The sequence below is a fragment of the Episyrphus balteatus genome, chromosome 3 (genome assembly GCF_945859705.1).
Source record: "Episyrphus balteatus chromosome 3, idEpiBalt1.1, whole genome shotgun sequence".
NCBI classification, from domain to species: domain Eukaryota; kingdom Metazoa; phylum Arthropoda; class Insecta; order Diptera; family Syrphidae; genus Episyrphus; species Episyrphus balteatus.
This window is the reverse complement of record NC_079136.1, coordinates 86,630,295-86,653,385: the sequence shown is the minus strand read 5'-3', so window position 1 is coordinate 86,653,385 and position 23,091 is coordinate 86,630,295. Positions and strand designations below refer to the sequence as shown.

Here is a 23,091-nt window from a genome sequence, read left to right as displayed (position 1 = left end):
CTCGAAATTGTCCTCTTTTTTAATTTTAAAAGAAGAAAAATACATATTTTAAAAACTTGACTTCCTTTCTTGAAAAATCTTACTCATGTAAGATTGTAGATCTCAAAAACCTGAAATGAGTTATGTTATATAAAATTAGTATTTTATTGTTTTTTGAATGAGTATTTTATTCGTTCGCTCACTATGTCGCGCTCAAATGATGTGTGTTCGTTAAGCCATCCATCAAGGGGTTTCTCGCTTAATCCTTTTTCGCTCTGTTCAATAGGAATTGAATTAAATTGATTTCATAAATTGAGGGTGAAGGGAGAAGTTATGGTTGGGGGATTAAGTCAATTATTTTGATTTAAGCTTCTCATATGTGACAAAGGAGGAAATGCAATGGCTATTCCCTCGAATATACTTTCTTGGTGATGAGGAAAAGTCATTCAAAAATAATATCAAGCATACGCATTGGTTGAAAATATCCAGTTAGTTTTGTTTATAGCTTTGTAAAAAAGATAAAAATCTTTTTTGGAATTGTCTTGCCAGCGAAATTTCTCAAACTATGAAAAACCTTACAAACTAATTCTATAAATTTTCTTAACCTTTATTTAGCCTCAAATAAATTATTACGAGGGACATCCATTGTCAGATGGATTAATCAATCGTTCTACTTACAAATGTTCACTTACTTAAGCTAATTCCTATTTATGCACAAAGAAAAAAATATCAGACAAAATAAAACTTGTTTTCATAGTTCTTTATCCGCCCTTGAAAAATAAATATTTTAAATTGTGTTGCAGTTCAGTTCAAGTAGATACTTGAAAATTCATTTTTTTACTCTATTTTATTTTAATCTCTATTCAATTATTCTTTGCCCGAAATATTTATGAAAAATAAAGGATGCCTGCATAATATCATAACAATTTTTTTTAATTTTGCTTTTACAACACTTATTGGGATACTTGTTTCTCTTTCTGCTTTTAGAGAAAATTATTTAATTTTTCCTCAAACACACTTAATAAAAAATTTAATCACTTAAAAAAAAACACAATTTGTAAGAAATAATATTTTTTTAAATACAAAAAAAAAATCTTTGTAACAAAAATTTAATGAGAGCCAAGTAAAGCAAACCAAAATTATATACAGAAATGGAATAAATGAAGGCAAAAGGTTTGCTGTTGGAATAAATACGATGTTTTTATATACTTTCACGTAGAGGAATAATTATTAGAAAAATAGTTCTCCGTTGAATCAAAAAGGATAATCTTTTTGCATAGACTGCTTAAACGGTGACTCGTGTAGTTTTCGGTTGGACGTCAAGAAACGTCGGGAATGATCCAAAAGCCTTCTGCAACTGTTTAATTGGCAACGAAAGACAATTTGAATGATTTTCAGAAGTTACGAAAAAAACGATAGAATAAATCCACCGGAGCCCAGTTGAGAAAAAATTGAGCTGTTTTTGTAGATATTTTTAACTATTATTATTGAATTTATAACTCTCTGCAGTAATATTCAATGGACTAATTACGTTACGAAAGTGATGTGGTTTAAAGAATGAAAGTGAAATGATGTGAAAGTGCTAAAAATATTTTTCTACTATGTCAAAAAAAAACAAAACCAAAATGTATAAGATTAAAAAGTTATTTGAGATACAAACAAAACACTGAAATATAAAATCAAATACCTACTATCTAAATAAATAACTTAATACACGTTGTTCTTAAATTGGTGATACACAGCAACATGAAAAGATCTACAAGGAATTGAATCATTTTTTTTTATAAAATTGTGTCCTTAAAAGGTAAGTTGTTCTATTCATGTTTTTTTCGGCCTTATCACGAATTCCATTTGTATGCTATTGCTTAAGAATCCCGAAAGCGGATAATTCTCCGATTTCATACGAATAATTAAGCTTCGAGGTGTACTTCCGACAGGTAACTCTCCGATTCATATGAAATCGAACAAATTTTCGCTCCCACGGATACCTCGCTAGGGCCGTATTCGTATCTATTTATTTGAATAGGGCTGCCATATATTGTCCTTTTTTCAAATTTTTTGTATTCTGAAAGGTATTCTGAAAGGGTACAAAACTTAAAAAATATGGACAAATTACCTATTAAAAAAGTCTGATTTCTTAAGAAAAAAAATTTTATCTCGGTTATTTATGGAATATTCTCAACAATGTTATACCTTTTTGAAAAGAAAATTGAACACACGCACTTTTAAGGTAACGTGCCGAAACATCGTAGTGTATTTTTTTTACACTACGGTTCATTGAATTAGAGCCATGTAAAATTTTTTAGTACTTAGTTGGGCAAAAAAGTAATTTTTGTTTTAAAACTGATGCAGCTGAGTTAAAATTTTTGAATGCATTTGGTAGCAGGGTTATTCAAGGTTCCATAACAAAAGAAAAAAATAATGTCGTTTTCCAAAATTCAAGGAGTGACACTCCTAGCTATATAATCACTCCAAAAGGAGTGATTTCAAATTCCAAAATTAAAAAAGGAGTGAATTTTTGGAGTGAATTCTTCACTCCCAAAATTTTGAGGGAGTTACGGAGTGATTACCAATACTTCTACATTTGACTTCATGTACTGCTTGTCAAATTGTTGGGTGGTTGTTTTAATTTTTTTTTGTGAAGGAAATTATATTTATTTACAAAAAAATTCAATAAAGTATTGTAAAAAATCACTAAAAGTGAATTTAAAAGATTGTGTTATTATTTTATTCATTATTTCGTATTACAAACACATGCAAAGCAAACGTCAAATCACTCCACTTGTCAAATTCTTCGTGAACAAATTCCAAAATTGCACGAAAAAGGAGTGATTCACTCCCGTAATTTTGGAAAACGACATAAGAAAACTTAAGATTTGTAGTCACGGCACATGAAAAACCGTCACAGGGTGACCATTTTTTCGACTTTTTTTCAAATGCCCATAACTCACAAAATATATGGCTGCGATTTTTTTTTTTTAATTATTTTTCTGATAACTGTCACCACCTACCCTATCTACCGTTTTCGTTTCTACGTTAACTTTTGGGACACCCTGTATTATGTAATATTGAAGTATACAATTTTTTTTGCATACAAAAATCATTTAAATGGAACCCGTAATTTAAAAAACGGTTCTATTACCAAAAAAAAAAAACCAAAGATAGACCTTGTTTAGAACTGATTTCTTTCTAGAGTCCTGAAAAAGGTTGTAATCACAGCCGAAACGTCGACGAAAGCTTCAGATAGATAAGTAACAAAATTGACCTCAAGCCCACGAAGGAGTTTACTACTTGTTTAAAACTATTACTTGAATTTTTCGTAGGAGCCGTTTTTGAGAAAATTAGACTTTCTCAAAATTGGTATATGACAGGTACTGTTATTTTTGGTGCAAACAATTTAATTCCAAAAAGGCAAAAAAAACCCAGATGGAAGGAAAGGTACTGCTACGTACCAAGTTTGAAGTGGATCGGCCCATCCGTTTATCCTGTAGCTTCTTATACAGACAAACAAACATCCTGACAGACAGACGGACTTTCGAAATCCTCTTTTTTCGCAATTTATATCATCGTTATGTCATGTTTGATTGTTATCTCAACTTTTTTCGTTTACGAATGCATAACTTGATATAACCTACATAGTACATAGATAAACAAAACTCAGGTGAACGAACGAAAAAGTTGAACTTAAATTTTGTGTCCCCTTTCAATGCAGATTTGGAGGTGCAGTCGTATGTAAATCCACGATTAATCTGAACGTGTGCTTTTCTCAAAACTTCAAAAAATATATATGGTGGAAATGTAGCACTTATTTTTCAAATGTGCTCTGCAATCATCCCTGCTTGCTGCTTCGACGTTATTTTGACAGTCTATTTTTTGTTTGCCACTTTTAGCCGATGATAACAAAAGTCTGATATCAATTATTTATAATTTTTATTTCACCTTTGTGCAACTGGAGGTTAGAACTTTTTATTTTATTTCTGCTTCGTTTACTTATTTGGTTGGTATCAAACAACTTATTTTATTTTCCTATTCTCTTATTACATAATTGTATTGTTTACCTTTTGTGTAGTATACAAAAAATGAACTTTGCTGGAAAAGTTGTTCTCATAACCGGAGCAAGCTCTGGCATTGGAGCTGCAGCTGCTGAAACATTTGCAAAACTTGGCGCAAGCTTAGTACTAACTGGTCGGAATATTAACAATTTAAAAGAAGTTGCTACAAAGTGTTCCGCTGATAATCAACCACTTCTTGTGCCAGGCGATGTCACCAAAGAGGCTGACAATGAGAAGCTAGTTGCAGCTACTCTAGAAAAGTATGGTAAACTAGATGTCTTGGTTAATAATGCTGGCATTATTGAGACTGGCACAATTGAGAATACTAGCATGGAACAATACGATCGCATTATGAACACAAACATAAGATCAATATACCATTTGACTATGTTGGCTGTTCCACATTTGGTAAAAACCAAGGGAAACATTGTCAATGTTTCCAGTGTAAATGGTATTCGTTCGTTTCCCGGTGTTTTAGCTTATAATATATCAAAAGTAGGAGTTGATCAATTTACTAGATGTGTTGCTTTGGAACTGGCGCCGAAGGGTGTTCGTTGTAATTGCGTTAATCCTGGAGTGACTGTGACTAATTTGCACAAGCGTGGCGGAATGGACCAGGAAACTTATGAGAAGTTTTTAAAGCACTCACAGACTACCCATGCTCTTGGGCGACCAGGTACAGCTGATGAAGTTGCTCAAGCTATTGCTTTCTTGGCCAGTGATTTGGCTAGCTTTTCCACTGGAATAAGTTTGCCTGTAGATGGAGGTCGTCATGCTATGTGTCCACGTTAAGAGTTAGTACTGAATGTTTTCGCAATATACATAACATGCATTTAGACTTATTTTATGATCAATAAATAAATTCGGTTTTTATTTTGGTAAATTTTTGTATTAATTTTTGATTTTTATAGATGAGTTGTAAAATTTAGTGGGATAGCTTTGAGAAGTAGAATATTGAAGTTACAAATACACGAATCGTCAAAGATTTTATTTTATATTTAGCAAAGGTCCAAATGGACATACTTATTGCCTTTTGTCACTTGGCGTTCGAGTAAGTAAACATGTGAAATCTTTAAAGGAATTGTGAGACCCACTTTTTTCCATTTTGTGTGACCTGTTGGAGTAGCCGATTCAACATCTTCTTTAATTGATTAGATCCCAAAACGAGTGATGTAATTTGGCTTCTACTATAAAGACGGATTTTTTAAAATGTTTAAAAATAATCTAAACATCTAAACAAAAGAATACAAAAAAAAATTTATTACAAAAAATCATTTTTTTTATCCAAACAAATTTTTTGTTTTCCAAATTTGATTTTTGTGTGTCGTTGAAAAAGGTTCAGTTTACCATAAAGTTCAATATCATAAAATGGAACAAATAGTTTAATTAATTTTAAATATATGTAATTTTTACTATCCAAATCTATAATGTTTTTGAGAAAAATAAGTTTTTTTTCGAAAACCGTTATTTTTGGCTCTAAAAAAATTCCAGAAACCCTTTATTTAAATTTAAATCATCCGTTTAATTTTTTGCTTGCTTCAAAATCCAAGTACATACATTCATCGCAGTAATAAATAGAGGTATAGAAATATCGTTTAAAAAGAAATTGTACTTCAAATATAAAATCTTTGTATTAAAAAAAATTCAATGCAAAGCATTAAAAAAAATGTTTTTGCAAATAACAATGTTTTTCAGTAAAAGTTCGTTTTTAAATGATATCTCTTTACCCTTATTAATTACTGCACGTAACTGTCTCATGAAATTATTTTCTCAGCAGTAGATAAATGAATCGTTTATTTTCAAAACATAAGTCCACTTTTTTTCAAAATTCGTTTTTTTAACTGAATATGTTCTTGGGGGATAACCACACCTGCCTTCAAAATATGAAGCATCTACTCAGTCTATATTCGATTTTACAGCTAAGCGAAAAAAATGTTTACTGTCAAAACATCATAAAAGTCCCGGACTTATCATCTTTTGAAAATAAACAGCAACTTTTTTATGAGTAATTGACTACACATAGAGAAGCTGACTACTGACTCAAAATCTTAAGTTGAAAGCGTCTTTCAAGTAAAATAACTACTCGAAACATTATATTCTATTCCCAAATGCAATTGTTTGATAGACTGAGGGTTTAAAAAAATTGTATATTCATTGTAAAACTAATTTCACATTCGTTTATTTTCAAAGTATGATAAGTCCAAAATCGTTTTTATTTTTTATCTTTTAAACAATCGGTCCAAAGAGTAAATACCAAACGATATTCTGTAGCTAGGTAAAAGTTCTACAAAATATATTTTTTATACATTTGCTACACTTAACAAAAGAAAATAGAACGTTTTTTTCTTCTCCTGAAAAATTTGAAATCATGGACTTATCATGTTTTGAAAATCAATGATTCAATTGTAATCAAAGCGACGCAGCTATAAAGATTTTACACGGTAAACAACAAGACCTGCTAAACAAACACCTGCTAAGGATAAACAAAAGTATATACTTCTGTTGCGGATTACAGAGTAAATTGTTTTGGTTAACTTATAAGCTTTTCAACCTTCAACAGGGTATCATTAAAACGACCATCCTGTAATGAAAAGGATTCAAAATAAGCAAAACGCTTCGATATAGATAAACCTAGTTTATGTTAGTTCGAAAATTAAATTGTACTCCAGAGTTTTGTAAACAAAATACTTTATTATTGTCAATTGATTATCAATAAAATGTATTCATTAATTTAATTAATACAAAAATATGTTGTAGTATTTTTTGAATTCATCGAATATCCTATTTCATTAGCGTGGGCACATTGCATGACGTCCTCCATCAACGGGTAAATTTACCCCTGTTATAAAGCTTGCGCTATCGCTAGCTAAAAATGTTATAGCAGCTGCTACTTCGTCAACATTTCCTGGACGTTGTAATGCATGAGTCTGCTTACACTTTTCCAAGAAGTTTTTATAAGTCTCTTCGTCCATGCCACCTCTTTTGTGTAGTTCTGTGACAATAACTCCCGGATTGACTGAATTAACACGAACTCCCTTGGGTGCCAGCTCCAGAGCGACACATTTTTTGAATTGATCAACTGCCGACTTTGACATATTATATGCCAACACACCAGGGAATGATCTCAATCCACATACACTTGAAAGGTTAACGATATTACCTTTTTTCTCTATCAAATGAGGAACAGCCAACATAGTCAGTTGATAAAGAGAACGAACATTCGTCTCCATAACCCGATCATATTGCTCGAGACTTGTATCTTCAATTGAGCCATTTTCAATAATACCAGCATTATTGATTAAAACATCTATTCTGCTATACTTTGATAAAGTTTGTTCTACTATCTGACGTACATCTTCTTCATTTGTGATATCAGCTTTCACAACAAGTGGATGTTCGCCTTTTGCTCCTAGACACTTGGCAGCTGTTTCATTAAGTTTCTCCAAGTTTCGTCCAACAAGTGTAAGGAGCCCACCAAGCTTGGCAAATCTGATAGCAGTTGCGGCTCCAATACCAGAGCTTGCTCCGGTTATGATAATGACTTTAGATTCAAATTCCATTTTAGTAAAATTTAAACCTCTCGGACCATGAAAGTAACAACACCAACTGATTTCAGTTTTATTAGTTGTCAGAATTATGAACAATTTGACAATAGATAGATATGGATAAAATGTCAAGGTTAGAAAGTAGCACTTTTTAAAATTGTTTATAAAATAATTGCTGCAAGGAACTTGTACTCGAAAATCAAACATCATTAAAAAAAAAACATGGCACTTTAGACCTTATTTTATCCTAAACTAGCGAAATCCTCGCCCGCTTCGCAGTTTTTCTGAATTTTTTACGTAAACATTCCCCTAAGAAATCGTACGTTTTTTCTTCAATTGATGGGAAAAACACGTATACGCCACAGTGATTTTGTTTACAATTTATATCCAATTTGTTTTATTATGTCAAGAATGCATCAGAAAAATTAATTTTTTCGGCTTTTATGAGTTTCTGATGTTAAAGTGATTTTTTTTTTAAATTAGCATTCAATCAAACTTGAAAGTGGATAGTTCTGGTTTAACTGTTTTTTGGGGTAGTACCTACCTAAACACGAAAATAATGTTGTTCAGCAAAAAGTATTTTTTGTGTTACTGGCATTCAGCACTCCAAGTTAAGTTAGCTATTAAAGACAGTTACACCAGAACCATCCACTTTAAATAAAATTTGACTCGGCTTATCATGTCATTGAAAGTTTTGTAAATTGTTTTTTTTTTTTTTTTTTTTTAATATTCCTACACTCCTGCTCAAAATTAACGCACACTTTTTTCTTCTTTAGTCATACCCCTACATCTTATTTAAAATGGCTTTTAAATTATTTGTTGTATTTTTTTGTGTTTGGTTGTTATTAAGCAAGTCAGAAAAATGCTAAACTGCAACAGTATTATCAACCAAAAAAAAGATGAACCAAATTTAGCAATTTAAGGTCTGAAAACTGATATTAAAATAATTTTTGTTTTTTAAGAAAAAAAATTTTTAAAAATGGAAGCACCTGACAGTTCTTTCCAATAATTTTATTCAATACTTGGCATTGTCTCCTCTAGCGCTTATGACAACTTGGAGTCATCTATTCATTCCACGAATTAACATTTGAAGGTTTTATTGTAACTTTTCTTTCACTCCAATTTTCTGTGGATCAAGAATGCTTGGAGGTGGATTTCGGCCGCAAATGCACTTTTTTCAACATTTCCTAGACATGTTCTATTGAATTCAAATCCGAATATCTGTGAGGTCAATTCAAGGGTGGCATATTTTAATCTTGAAGATATTTTCAAACCACTCTAGCATGAATTATCGTGCATCAGACTGAACTGTGGACCAAATCTATTGGTGATTGGAACCGCATGGTGTTCGAGGATATCAGTCAAGTATTTTTGGGTACTTAAAGTAGGTCTAGGAGAGCTCACTAACTCCGTAGGTGTTGTAAAGCAGAGTTTACTTCATGAAAATGTATGACTCATCTCTAAAAGGTTAGCGGGTTGACAGATAGACTTCAGCATATCTCTCCAAATCTTCCCCACAAACATTTTACTCCATACCTTCAATTTAAGATCACTCCTGTCTTATTTGAGAAAATAACCACGATACTGTGAGACAAAGTAATAGTAGGAATTTTCTGTAAAATAAATATGATGTGCGTTAAATTTGAGCAGGAGTGTATAATAATCCTTTTTAAAGTTTTTTGTTTGCCTCATTTGAAAAGACTCGAAAAAGTTACTTTAAAAAGCTATAAACCCCGAATAGCTCAATGATGAAGCTTGTCTCCATCGAACAATGAAAGCTGGCTCTTTCAAAGGAACCCATAAGATTTTCCTACTCTCATATCAATGTCGATTTGAGCGATTTTATTTTTGTTTTCTTTTTTTACTTTCGAACTCGGTTTTGAGTTTCCCTTGTCGATGAGAGCATAGGTCGGCCATTCCATTTCAACTTTGAGGAGATTTTGACTCAAGTTATCTCGTTAAAGAATCAGTCTTTTTCTTGAAATTTGGTGAGTCTTAAGGACTCATGGATAAATTCTGTGATTGTTTTTTTCGGAAATCGTAGAAAATTTCCGATACGATTGGAATTCGTGATAAGGCCGATTGACTTTATGATGAGCCCTTTAGTATCACCGAGTTTTAAGAAAATAGATTGATTCTCCAACGAGATAAACTGGAAAGTAGAGGTATAGGTACTTTGTTCTTTCTTTATTCACAGCCAACCCCATTTTCGAAGAATAAAATGCACTATTTTTCCAGGATAGGATAAAATTTTTTAAAAGTACAATTATTAAAGCCATTCCTCCCTGAGAACGTGTTTTACATTTGAAAATGACTCATGTCTCTAACTATGTAAATTTCTTGGTATAGCTCAAAAGATTTCTAGTGGAGTTTATTTCGAAAGAACATTATAAGTTTGTATGCCAGATGATTGACTGCGAAATTGTGGATTCGGGTATTGCCATGCTGATTTTGCATTCGGTGATCAGCCGAAAACCAAACCAAACTACTTCAGAGTACTTCAAAATAATTGCCCGTGTCCGGGTATTTTAAATGAAATTAAACTTCAATTTTATTAAGAACTGCTTTGAACAGAAAGAGCCCCACATGAGTGTTAAACACAAATTGAAATTACAAATTAGTGACAGTAACTATTTTTCAATCAATCGAGCATTTTTTCAATGAAAACCTTCGATTGAACCAAATTAGATGCTGCCGATAATCGACTTTGTCGATCACATTTTATTGTATCAAGTAACGTTGTGGGCCTCCAGGGCCTCATACATTTGGCTTCAAACACCATTATTTGATCACCTTCGATCTTGAAAGAGACGTCCAATGGGAAACTCTTACTGATGATTAAAGTCGTTGATGCCTCTTAAAGTTAATATTTTAGAATCCAAAAATTGTCCATATGTACATGTGCCAGTTCATTAAAGTAATGGAAGACAGTTGTGGATTCTGCTGGTATTGTAATGATAATTTTGCAGTCGATTATCTGCTGAAAACCGAACCATATGTAAGTACTACTTCGGAGTAGGGTAAAGGCACTAGTATCCGGACAGTTAAGGTACTTTTGAACTTTGACGTCGAATAGTTTTATTGCTGTTCAAGCTATAGCAAATATTTTGGTAGTTTCTTAAAGTTTGTCATTTTTGTAACAATGTTACATTCACATAATTTTTAAATAAAACATTTTAATATTTAAAAATAAAAATAATAAAAAAAGTTCGATTTGCACTAGTGTCCGGACGCAAAATTTAGTTTCCGGACAAATTTATTTCACGATGATTTTGTATGAATTTATGGTTCTTTTTTTCTTTTTTATGAAATAAAACATCTTTTGTTTTTGAAAAAAATATGAACATATAACTTTGATATACAAAAAAATTTATTAAAAAAATTAATTGTTGAAAAAAAAACTGTTTGGTAGGTACTTTTACAGGTTAAAATAGTTTTTAATAAGAGTTATCACTAAGCAATCAACAAAAAGGACACACTTACAGCTTATATTTGTTAAAAGAATTAATACATAATTCATTTCAGTTAAAAAAAAATCCTATAAGAACTTTTTTTATTGGGTACCTACAAAACAAACGAAAATTAGTTCTCATAAGGGTAACAATCCACTTTTCTTAGTAAACTTTTCGTTAAAAAAATTATAAATAAGGACTTAGGTACGTTTACATATGTTGAAACGAGGTTCTTGGGATGAAATTGAAACTTCGTTCGGAACCGAAGGAATTGTCAAAATTGTTAGGCTTGGAGATAGATTGAAGCACGGAACGAATATTTTTTCAGAATTCATAATTACTGAAGGTGACAACAAAATTTAGGGTTCCTCATTCCTCAATAACATCACATTGTTACCACCATATCCATATTTTTCATTATTGCTTCATTTAAAATTGGTGAAAAATTCAGTTTGGAAGTGCTTCAACTAAATCCAATCATGAATTGTTATCTCTCAAACAGATTAGGGGGGTTTAAAGACACTAACATTGACAGCATGATGTGAGTTTTGTTCGGTGGCCATACGTACAAAAAAACTAGATTTTTGGAACAAAATTCACTCAACTTTAGTGTTAAATGTGACTTATGTCCATCACAGGATGTTCCACTTTGTTATCAAGCAAGCGTTTGTGTCCGCAGTTTGCAACATAATCAACAAAGGTTTCGCTTCTCAGCCCAAGGAGGCTACACAGAGAAAATAACGAAGGGATAACTTAACTTCTGGTATATTTAACTTTATTTCTGGTACATTTAACTAATTTCTAATATAATTAACTATATTATGATTAAATATACCAGAAGTAAAGTTTTCCGTGATAGCTAGTCTTTGGGTAGAGACAAAAACTGGTTGCATCGCCAATTAATATCATACTCTAGTCATAAATGGAAATATGTTCCTGGTCAATACTTTTTAAATAATTTTAGAGCTATTCAAACTATTTTATAATGCTCTCTTGTCTAAAAACTGCTGTTCCTTGCCTACTAATGTTTTCAGCTTCTCTCAAAGCTAGAATTGGATTTATATAAATCCTTGTATCCTCTATGGTCTTTGATGTTTTTTTAATTCATTCCGTATAAGATAGCAAGTTTAAAAGTAAAAAACACTTAAAATTGCATTAAAAACAAGGGTGTCCGGAAACTGAATCTAGTTTTTCAGTATCCGGACACACATATTTTAACTTAGGTTACCCTGTCCGAATACTGAAACATTGAGAGAAATGCAATTCTCTTGCATTAAAACCCAAAATATGTCCCAAACTACACTTTAAGACCCTAAAAAAGCGATTTTTCCTTTTCCCTCATATTTTCAGTATCCGGACACTGTGTCCGTGAACTAAAAAAAGTCTTTAATTTCAGTTTTGGTATCCGGACACTAAAAAATATAGTTTAAAAAAAACTTTTTGACTATTTTTTTAATTAATTATCAAAATGTATCATATTTACTGAAAACTAACAATTTCCTTTTATAATAAAATTAATAAACAGGTCTGAATTTTCTTAGTTTTTTCAAATGCTTCCACTATTTTTTTCTTACAAAAAATCATTTTCACAACCTCACCCTTGATGTCGGACACTTAACTGAAGTATATCTCTTAAACCCGTCAGGTTATCTGCTTGAAACTTTGCATTTATATGTGAAATACATCAGAGAAAGTATATTTGTGGTTATATTTGAATTTATTAGGATGATTTACCTATTAATCGCAAAAATATCACAGTGTCCGGATACTAACACTGTCCGGATACTGGTGCCTTTACCCTAGGTACTAATTTGAATGAAACAAAACTTCATTATCAAGCAATGCTTTGTGACCAACATCATCGTTTGAAACAAATTGAAAATACAATCTAAAGCATCCTATATAGGAATTCAAACATCGTAGGTATTTGAGCCCCATTAATCTTGAACGAGACCAATTGGGGCACACCTATTGATAAATTAAAGTCGTTGATTTTCTAAAGTGATTACATATTTTAGAATCCAAAAAAAAATAAAACTAAAACAAATCCAAATATGAAAAATCCATCTCTTCAAATTTTTATTTACCATATTTAAAAATTAACAGTACATTTACGGCATACTACGAAACTAACATTCGTAACCATAAGACTGAATGATCTTGTTGAAGGGTTCGGCTGCCTTTGCAATATTTTCGCGTGCCTTCACCGTCAATTTCTTCATGATTCTGTTGTGTTTAAGTGTGACACGCAACTTAGCCTTGCGCTTCCTCTCCAAACTCTTCACAACATCTTGATAATGCCATCCAACTTCGCTGGACAGACGACCGACTTGGCAGTATTTGCGGTCAGAACGGAGGGTCAACACTCGCATAGCGATTGGTACACAAACGCGACGCTTCTTGTCGTATGGTGGTGGAATACCATCAAAGACACGTAGACGAGACAAAGCAGCTTGTCCACGCTTTGTTTTGTGTGGTACCATACCTAGAAATAAAATTCATTTTTTTTGTTGTTAGAAAAAAGGTTTTTGATTGGAATTTTAAGAAAGAATGAATTTAAAAACTCTCAGTTCGATTTTTGTTACATAGCTCTTTCAAATAATGTAGGTAAGATGTGTTTAACATCATTGTAAAGGGGAATGGAAAGTAACAAATGGTTTACAACGATTACATACCTGCAAAGAAAGAAAAGAAACAAAAATGTTAGAAATCTCTAAATTCCTTAATAGAAATTGTATATGAAAGCAATGTGAATATCAGAATAGTTTAGTTTCATGGTTTACAATCAAATAATGTAGGTAAGATAAAAATAATCATCATATAAACACAATCAAAGAGATGAATTAGCTTCTAAAGTGACTGAAGAACTTACCTCTAACAGCCTTGTAGAAAATTCTTGAAGGGGCACGGAAATGGAAGGGACCGCGGGCGGGGTTGATGTTACACCTCTTGCGTAGGTAAGACAGATACTTTATCTTGTTCCTGTAGAAATGTCCGGAGAGATTAAGCTCCTCGCATCGTACAACAGCGACTTTGCCGCCTTGTAACAGGTATTTAGCACATACAGATGCCAATCGGCCGACCAAATGGCCACGACCATCAATAACAACGGTCTGCAAAGAAAAATTCACATTATTATAGTGTCACTTTTTCACAATGAAAATAATTTTGTTCAAAAAATTATAAAGCTCTTTTGACATTTTGTTGAAATTTTTCATGGAAATTTATAGCCACACTCGCTCTTACTCTATGCACGTGTAACACACAAGAAGATTGTTCATAGCGTGTAGAGGAGTAGTTTTTTCAATCATTTTTCCACGAAACACGTAAATATTTTTCCATTATTTTTTCACAACACAATAAAGCTATATTTTTTAAACAGTTTTATCCAGTTTTTATGCAATTTATCATAGTTTTTCTATGAAAAAATCGCAACTTACCCTGTTATTTAAACCACTCATGTTTAAGAACCGCACGGAAAGAAATGGCCGATCAGAAAGTCAGACGGACGGAAGTGGTGTTTCGTTTTCAGTGAATGTTTTTGAATCGGTTGGAATGATACTGAATTGGGTGAAATATGAGGAATGAAATGAAAAGTGGAATTTGGGATACAAATAATTTTTTTTTGTTTTTTCTTTGGGAAAATTAAAAATTATACTTTTTAAAAATTAAAAATGGTTTGAAAAATAAATTTTAAATGAAAATAAGGTCCAAAATAAGAATAAATACGAAATTTTACAGAGAATATTCAGTTAAAAGGCAAAATGCAAATAGTTTCTTAAGGTGTCAACAGATTACTTGTTTCATTTTGAGTTGAAAGTAGATTTACACGGTGAAACATGAGTACGCTGCTGATGCGAAACGAAAAATCCCTTAGTGCCAGATGTACAAAGGTGGATCAGCCTTGGTTCAGGAATTTAACCCTCCGATTTCGGCGGATTAGCTGCGGGTCAACTTCGGTTCAAGCATGGATGTGGCTATTTCTACATATAGGAACCTTGAACCAGTGCTAAACTTCAGCCTTGCTACCGATTTCAGAAGATAAAAGTTGCTGATCCACGGATTAAATATTTGTACAACTGGCCCTTACAAAAATGACACAACGAAATCGTAAACGAAAAATTTCGTTCAACTTTTCGTTCTGCATAGAAACCGTAGAATTTTCTATCGGTGGAAATGAGCTGTATAGGAAAAATAATTCTGAAAATTATAGAATTTTATCTCACAAATTTGAAATATCCGATTAGCTTGACTTAATTTGAGTTTTTTTGTTGTTCATTTAGTCATTGCATGCTTTTCTGAGATGCGTGTTTGTTTTTTGTTATTTATGTTTTTTGATTTGTAAATATTTTTCCGTCAAGATTTAGCGAGCATTTCGTTGTCCTCGGGGAAACCGACGAAAAATTTCGTTTCGCATCAGCAGCGTATCCCGACAAACAATTTTGCTTCTATAAAGCTTTACAGATGCAATTGTTGCTTCTGTAAATCATTATAGAAGCAAAATTTGTTAGTAGGGATACTGGGTTTGAGTATACAAAACTGAGTTGTTAATACAAAATTCAACACTCTTTTTTTTTTCTTTTGGGGTGGTAAACAAATTTAGCAGTCGTTTAAGGCATGACCACACTTGGAAGTATGCGTGGCGAGCGGTTTGGGTAGCGGTACTGGTACTTCCCAACTAACATTTCAGCTTCGGTTAAGGTACTACAAAAGCTACATTTCAGCTTCTTTTAAACTTTAGTAAAGTTGTTGGGCATGGAAAAAGGAGAACGTTATACAAATTTGACCCTCTATAAGGATCTTAAACGAAGCTTTACCGAAGCTCTACCGAAACTTTGAGATTTGACAGATAGCTTCGGAAGAGCCTGTATATCTCTTTAATACATGTCTTATCGAAATTAAAAAAAAACTACAAAAACAAAAAAGAATTCTTTTTTAACTGGTTTTAAATCATGGATTTTAGCTTTTGATCTGATATTATATATAACATTCCATTAGTTTTTAGTATATCTATTAATAATAATTTTAAAAGTATATAATTTTTTTACCACACCCAGGAATCGAACTTCGTATCTGCTTGGTGGTAGTCCACCACTCTACCCACTCGGCCATCCTAGTATATTGTAACGATGAACGAACTACTTTTAAGATAAAAGTCTGAACACACTACCTGCTACAGTAAAGGTAGAAATGTGAACGGACCTTTAGTAATTAAGAAACTACCCTCTGAACGCATCCAAAGAAATTCCCTCGACTGCTGAATATCCCAAAATATCCCACTGGACTGGAAGTATGAAGCGCCCCCTCTTGGAAAGGAAGCTTCGAGAAGCAAAGACGAGAACCTTCGAAGACATTCTCGAATTCCGAATTTCAGGTATAAAAGGGCAGCGTGGACACCGACCGGACACAGTTTAATCTTGAATGTGAAAGAGTACAGTACAAAGTGAAATAAAGTGTTGGAAATTGTTAGTAGTAAATAAAGTGATTGAAAAGTGTGTTTGTTTGAGCGAATAATAAAAGTAAATTGATTTGAAATAAAGTGTGTTCTTATTTGAACGGAAAGATAAGTGGAAGTTAAAATAAACGAAATAAGTTTTATTGTGAACCCGGAATAAAACATTACATTGGTGTCAGAAAAGTGGAATAAAACTTATTTATTTGTGCGAATCAGATAATTTCGCGAATAAAATAAAAAGTGCGCGTGTGTTTTAACAATAAACAAAGTGTAAAACATTTCGAAATAAGAAAGTGCTCGCGTTTTGAAAAGTTAAAATGGGTAAAACACTAAATCAGTTAAGTTTGACTGAGTTGAAGGCGGAATTAACTAAGCGAGGTCTTCCTACTGCTGGATCGAAAAATGATCTCATTATTCGTCTACAGGATTATTTAACCCAGAAAAACGAAGATTTGGATACATTTCAATTCGAAGTTGAAATGATAGAAGAACGAGTAAGTACTAGTTCCGATATATCATCCATGATGGCTGTTCTCCTTGCAAAATTTGAAGAACAGAAAGATCAAATGGAACAACAACGTAAAGAACAAAAGGATGAACAGAAGAATGTTCTCGAACAAATAGAAAAACAACAGAGTAGTGTTCTAGAAAAAATCGAGGCGCAACGAACAGAACAAAAGAGTGAACAACAGAATCTTCTCGAAAAATTGGAAACCCAAAAGAACCTTCTGGATGAACAGAAAAACCTCATCGAAGGTAAGCTTGATGCTATCGAGAACAAGTTCGTTGCTCTTGATGCTTCCATCAAAGGTGTTGAAAAACAATCTCAAGAAAAGTTCGAGAAAGTTGAAGAAAAACTCGAGAAAGTAGAAATAAAATTCGATGACAAATTGAAAGGAATGGAAGTTAAAATGCAAAGTTTTACCGAAGAACTTGACAAAGTTCGAAAAATTAAGGTGCGAGAAAATTCTGGTGAGTATTTAAAGAAGAAAGAAATGCATCCACCAACCTTTGATGGACAAAGTTCTTGGTCGATCTACAAGAAACAGTTTGAGGCAGCTGCCACAACAAATGGCTGGGATGACGAAGACAAATGTATAGCGCTGACTCTTGCTCTTAGAGGTCCTGCTGCTGAGTTGTTACAAACGTTACCACCAGAAAAGAATGGTAACTTTAACGCTCTTGTCCAGGTCATTGAAAAACGCTTTGGAGATGGCCATATGCAGGAAGTCTTCCGCGTCCAACTGAATACAAGAGTCCAGAAAAGAGGAGAAACTCTGCAACAACTTCAAGCAGATATTGAAAGGTTGGCTCATCTGGCATATCCGACAGCAGGAGACGACATTATCAATCAGTTTGCGACAGAAGCCTTTGTACGTGCTGTATCTGATATAAATCTTCAGCGAGCAATTCGAACAGCTGGAAAACGTTCCCTTCCTGAAGCATTAGCGTTCGCACTAACTATGGAAGCAGCAGAACAGGCTTCTCAAGGTGTTCATCGGGTAAGAGAAGTTGGAGTGGAGGAATGCTCTTGTCAAAAACTCGTATTCCAAAGAAACCAGCGAGACGGAGCTGCTCGATGCTGGAACTGTAACAAGACCGGACATCTCCAGCGGCAGTGCAGATTGCCACCAAGAAGAACTGCTTGCCAACACTGTGGAAACAGGAATATTGCCCAACAACAGGTAAGCGATACAACCAACGCTCATCCTCAACTTGATTCCCATTCGAAACGAGTAAGAACCAACTTCGAGGGGCAGAAGCTGGTTTCTGGTATCGATGGCCCCAGAACCACAATTCAAGTCTCACAGACTAAACGAGACAACAAAAGTCTGACAGTAGAGGCAACCATAAATAACAACCAACACGTGGCTACAATTGACACCGGTGCCACTGCCTCTATTGTACGAAGAGACTTGGTGAAGATGACGTGGCTACATAACACCAACAGCTACCGTCTGAAGACCGCCACAGGAGAAGCAGCAAGGGTGTACGGTGAAGTTCGTCTTACGATCCGTATGGCAGAACTAGAGTTTTCGCATGTGTTTTTGGTGGCAGATATATGTGACGAGTGCATCATTGGAATCGACTTTATGAAGGAGCATGGAATCATTTTGGATATCGGTAATCAAGTCCTGAAATACAGAAATGTGGAGATCCCAATGGTCTATGGCAACGAAAATTCAACAACAATTAGAACTGTCATCAAAGAAGATATGTGCTTGCCTCCTTCTTCAGAAGTTTTTGTGTGGACGAAGTTAAAGGGGAACTGTGGAAGCCATCGATACCTCATGGTCGAACCAGAAGTTGAGCAGAGTTCCGAAAACATCATCATCGGGAAGACTCTTGTGGCACCAAAGAACAACATGGTGCCTGTACGGATACTTAACATCAAACCGTACCCAATCAAGCTTAAGAAAGGAGAAGTTGTTGGACAATGTGAATCTGTGGCCGCAATAACTAAGATCAACGAGGTGGACACACAGATGACTTTGAACTCGGAGAAACTAAAAACTCAAATTCTCAAATCAGACAACTTGAGTCAACATCAACTTAGTGTTGCTGGAAGGCTTCTTCATGAATATGCTGATATCTTCTCTTCACCCAGCGGGCAATACGGCCGAACACAACTGGTGCAGCATCGAATCGATACAGGAGACGCTAGGCCGATTCGTCAACCAGCAAGACGTCTCCCCTTGGCCAAACAAGGTGAAGTTGAAGAAATGATATCGACAATGAAGAAAGACGGGCTGATCGAAAATTCCAAAAGCCCTTGGGCATCACCGGTAGTTCTCGTCAAAAAGAAGGATGGAAGCACTCGATTTTGTGTCGACTACCGCAGGCTGAATGATGTGACGAAGAAAGACAGCTACCCACTGCCAAGAATCAGCGATACTCTAGATGCAATGGAAGGAGCACAATGGTTTTCGACGTTGGATTTGAAGAGTGGCTACTGGCAGGTAGAAATCCATCCAGAAGATCGGGAAAAGACGGCTTTCTCCACAGGAAATGGTCTGTGGCAGTTTAATGTCATGCCGTTTGGGCTATGTAATGCCCCAGCTACTTTTGAGCGCTTGATGGAGTGCGTTTTGAATGGATTAACCTGGAAATCTTGCCTAGTCTATTTGGATGATGTCATCGTTTACGGAAAAACATTTAATGACCATTGTGAAAACCTAAAGGCTGTATTCCAGAGGCTACGAGAAGCACATCTTAAGTTGAATCCAAAGAAATGTGCACTTTTCAAGACCGAGGTTAAATATTTGGGGCATATCATCTCATCCCAAGGAGTAATGACTGATCCAGAAAAAGTTGACACTGTGAAGAATTGGCCAACCCCTCAGGACAAGCATCAACTTCGGAGTTTCCTCGGTCTGGCAACGTACTATCGACGGTTCGTGAAGGATTTTGCGAGAATCGCCAAAAGCTTGCACCAGCTTACGGAGAAGGGTAAACCCTTTAAATGGTCAGGTGAGTGTGAGAAAAGCTTTCAGGAACTGAAGCTACGGTTATGTGAAGCTCCTGTGTTGGCCTATCCGACTCCAGGCAAACAATTCATCATTGACGCAGATGCAAGTAATGTTGGAGTTGGTGCTGTTTTATCGCAAGTTCATGACGGAGAAGAAAAGGTCGTTGCCTATTTCAGCAAGGTACTCTCGAAACAAGAAAGAAACTATTGCGTGACCAGAAGGGAACTTCTAGCTCTGGTATTGGCAACAAAGCACTTCCATAAGTACATCTATGGACAGAAGTTCCTTCTTCGCACAGATCATGGTGCACTAAATTGGCTTTTGAACTTCAAAAATCCAGAGGGTCAAGTAGCAAGATGGATCGAGATACTCCAGACGTATCAATGTCAGATTCAACATCGAAGAGGAAAGCTACATTCAAATGCAGACGCATTATCTCGGCGCCCGTGCAAGCAAGACTGCAAGCATTGCACACGGCTAGAGGAAAAGGAAGTTGTCGCTGTAAGAAGAACGAGAGCTGATCCCATTTGCGGCTGGAGTAATGAAGAACTCAGGATGGCCCAACAGGAAGATTCGGACATCGAACCCATCCTTGCATGGAAGGAACATGAAGAGAAACCAGAATGGGCCGACATCTCCGACCGAAGCCCCAATCTCAAAGCATATTGGGCACAATGGGACTCACTTCATGTGCAAGAAGGGTTACTCAGGCGTAAGTGGGAATCCGCAGATGGTAAATCTTATGTAATGCAACTAATCGTACCTCAGTCAAAGGTTAATGATGTTCTCCGAGAGATGCACGAGGGAACTTCTGGAGGCCATTTAGGCATCAACAAGACGCTGGAAAAGGTACGCCAGCAATTCTACTGGTTACGTATGAGAGAAGACGTTGAAAAGTGGTGCCGAAAATGTGATACTTGTGCCGCTAGCAAAGGACCAGCTAGAAAAATGCAAAGCAAGATGCATCAGTACAATGTGGGCACACCTTTTGAGAGGATTGCAATAGACGTGGCAGGTCCTTTTCCCGAAACCAACAAAGGAAACCGGTATATCCTCGTAGTGATGGATTACTTCAGCAAGTGGCCTGAGGCATTTGCCATCCCAAACCAGGAAACCAAAACAGTTGTGGATAAGATTGTCTTTCATTGGGTGAGCAGGTTCGGAGTACCCATGGAACTTCATTCCGACCAAGGAAGGAACTTCGAATCTAAGATTTTTCAAGAGGTTTGCTCACTCCTTGGCATCAAGAAGACGCGAACAACACCGCTTCATCCACAATCTGATGGGATGGTTGAGCGATTTAACAGGACACTTAAAGAAAACCTGTCAAAAGTAGTCAACGATAATCAACGAGACTGGGATCGACATATTCCATTATTCTTGATGGCTTATAGAAGTGCAACACATAGTTCCACTGGACATACACCATCGGAAGTCCTTTTTGGTTCTACAATACGGCTGCCAAGTGAGATAAAATTCGGATGTGTTCCAAATGAGCCACAGGAAATAGATGAGTATGTTGATAACCTGAAAGAAACACTGGCTGACATTCACCAACGGACAAGGACAAATATAAAAGCGTCTAGTGACAGGATGAAAACAAGATATGACGCGCGAGCGACAGCAACAGGGTTTCAAGAAGGAGAACTTGTGTGGTTTTACAATCCCCACCGACAAAAGGGACTATCACCGAAGCTACAACAAAACTGGGAAGGCCCTTACACAGTAATAACCAGAATCAACGACGTGGTTTACCGTATACAGAGAGGGGTAAGAGGCAAATTAAAGGTAGTTCATTGTGACCGTTTACATCGTTATAATGGTGAAAGAAGCAATGGAGTTGTTCGGGACGAACAATCCTAAGAGGGGGGCAATGTAACGATGAACGAACTACTTTTAAGATAAAAGTCTGAACACACTACCTGCTACAGTAAAGGTAGAAATGTGAACGGACCTTTAGTAATTAAGAAACTACCCTCTGAACGCATCCAAAGAAATTTCCTCGACTGCTGAATATCCCAAAATATCCCACTGGACTGGAAGTATGAAGCGCCCCCTCTTGGAAAGGAAGCTTCGAGAAGCAAAGACGAGAACCTTCGAAGACATTCTCGAATTCCGAATTTCAGGTATAAAAGGGCAGCGTGGACACCGACCGGACACAGTTTAATCTTGAATGTGAAAGAGTACAGTACAAAGTGAAATAAAGTGTTGGAAATTGTTAGTAGTAAATAAAGTGATTGAAAAGTGTGTTTGTTTGAGCGAATAATAAAAGTAAATTGATTTGAAATAAAGTGTGTTCTTATTTGAACGGAAAGATAAGTGGAAGTTAAAATAAACGAAATAAGTTTTATTGTGAACCCGGAATAAAACATTACAATATTCATTAATGAAATCAAAAACTTAATCAGTTCAAATAGCAAAAAAAATGTCCGAGCTAAATTATTCAATGTCAAAACCAAAAAGTGTCCGAGCTTGATTATTTAATATCAAAACCAAAAATCAAATACAAAACTTGGTAATTTCTGTAAAGCTTCTATAAATTCATTAAACAGGCTAGTAAGAAAAACAAGTTTTTTTCGTTTAAGTTTCTTTATTAGTATTTAAACAACTTATTAGAAGTTGTTAAACAAGTCCGAACTTCTATAAGCAGTTAAATTCTGAAGCAAGCTCAATACAAGCTGTATACAAAGTAGAACCTACGAGATTTCAATTTATAGAAGCTGTTGTGCTAGTTGGGTTGTATTTAAAAAAATCTATATCTGAACGTTGATGTGTCAGTTTGGATTTTTTTTTCATACAAGTATGGGAGCGTACTAGGCTTAAACCTTAAAGGCTTGGCCACACCGGAGGGTATATGCGGTATAGCGGTAACGATATTTGTACTAAAAAAATTCCACACCTGAACGTTGATGTGTCAGTTTGGAATTTTTTTCATACAAGTACCCTCACCGCTACCCGTACCGCTACCGCATATACCCTCCGGTGTGGTCTAGCCTTAAAGGTTTGAGCACAACGAAGGGTATATGCGGTAGTGATACGGGTAATTGCATGAACATTGAACAATGTTCCACACCTAAAAAAAATTCCACATCTGAAAGTTGATATGTCAGTCTGAAATTTTGTTCATACAAGTACCGC

The 23,091-nt window shown here is 34.9% G+C and overlaps 3 protein-coding genes across 3 annotated transcripts; 1 reads left to right on the top strand and 2 right to left on the bottom strand.

Annotated features, from left to right (window-relative positions):
• Window positions 1-3,841: 3,841 nt before the first annotated feature.
• LOC129913042 (3-oxoacyl-[acyl-carrier-protein] reductase FabG-like) lies at window positions 3,842-4,914 on the top strand. Its single transcript, XM_055991399.1, has 2 exons — window positions 3,842-3,976; window positions 4,049-4,914. Exon 2 carries the CDS (start codon window positions 4,059-4,061, stop codon window positions 4,821-4,823), a length of 765 nt encoding a protein of 254 aa, XP_055847374.1. The 5' UTR covers window positions 3,842-3,976; window positions 4,049-4,058; the 3' UTR covers window positions 4,824-4,914.
• A 1,788-nt stretch (window positions 4,915-6,702) lies between these two features.
• On the bottom strand, window positions 6,703-7,680 carry LOC129915868 (3-oxoacyl-[acyl-carrier-protein] reductase FabG-like). Its single transcript, XM_055995565.1, has one exon. It carries the CDS (start codon window positions 7,589-7,591, stop codon window positions 6,821-6,823), a length of 771 nt encoding a protein of 256 aa, XP_055851540.1. The 5' UTR covers window positions 7,592-7,680; the 3' UTR covers window positions 6,703-6,820.
• Window positions 7,681-13,075: 5,395 nt separating this feature from the next.
• On the bottom strand, window positions 13,076-14,604 carry LOC129916098 (60S ribosomal protein L13a). Its single transcript, XM_055995880.1, has 3 exons — window positions 14,469-14,604; window positions 13,901-14,141; window positions 13,076-13,513 (listed from the first exon to the last, which is right to left on the bottom strand). Exons 1-3 carry the CDS (start codon window positions 14,487-14,489, stop codon window positions 13,158-13,160), a joined length of 618 nt encoding a protein of 205 aa, XP_055851855.1. The 5' UTR covers window positions 14,490-14,604; the 3' UTR covers window positions 13,076-13,157.
• Window positions 14,605-23,091: the final 8,487 nt, after the last annotated feature.

Excerpts from the sequence above, each read along its gene's own strand:
- LOC129913042 (XM_055991399.1), top strand. The coding sequence starts at position 4,059 with ATGAACTTTGCTGGAAAAGTTGTTCTCATAACCGGAGCAAGCTCTGGC.
- LOC129915868 (XM_055995565.1), bottom strand. The coding sequence starts at position 7,591 with ATGGAATTTGAATCTAAAGTCATTATCATAACCGGAGCAAGCTCTGGT.
- LOC129916098 (XM_055995880.1), bottom strand. The coding sequence starts at position 14,489 with ATGAGTGGTTTAAATAACAGG. Across the intron at positions 14,142-14,468 it reads TGAGTGGTTTAAATAACAGG|ACCGTTGTTATTGATGGTCG; the intron begins GTAAGTTGCGAT and ends TTTTCTTTGCAG. Across the intron at positions 13,514-13,900 it reads TTTCTACAAGGCTGTTAGAG|GTATGGTACCACACAAAACA; the intron begins GTAAGTTCTTCA and ends TTTTATTTCTAG.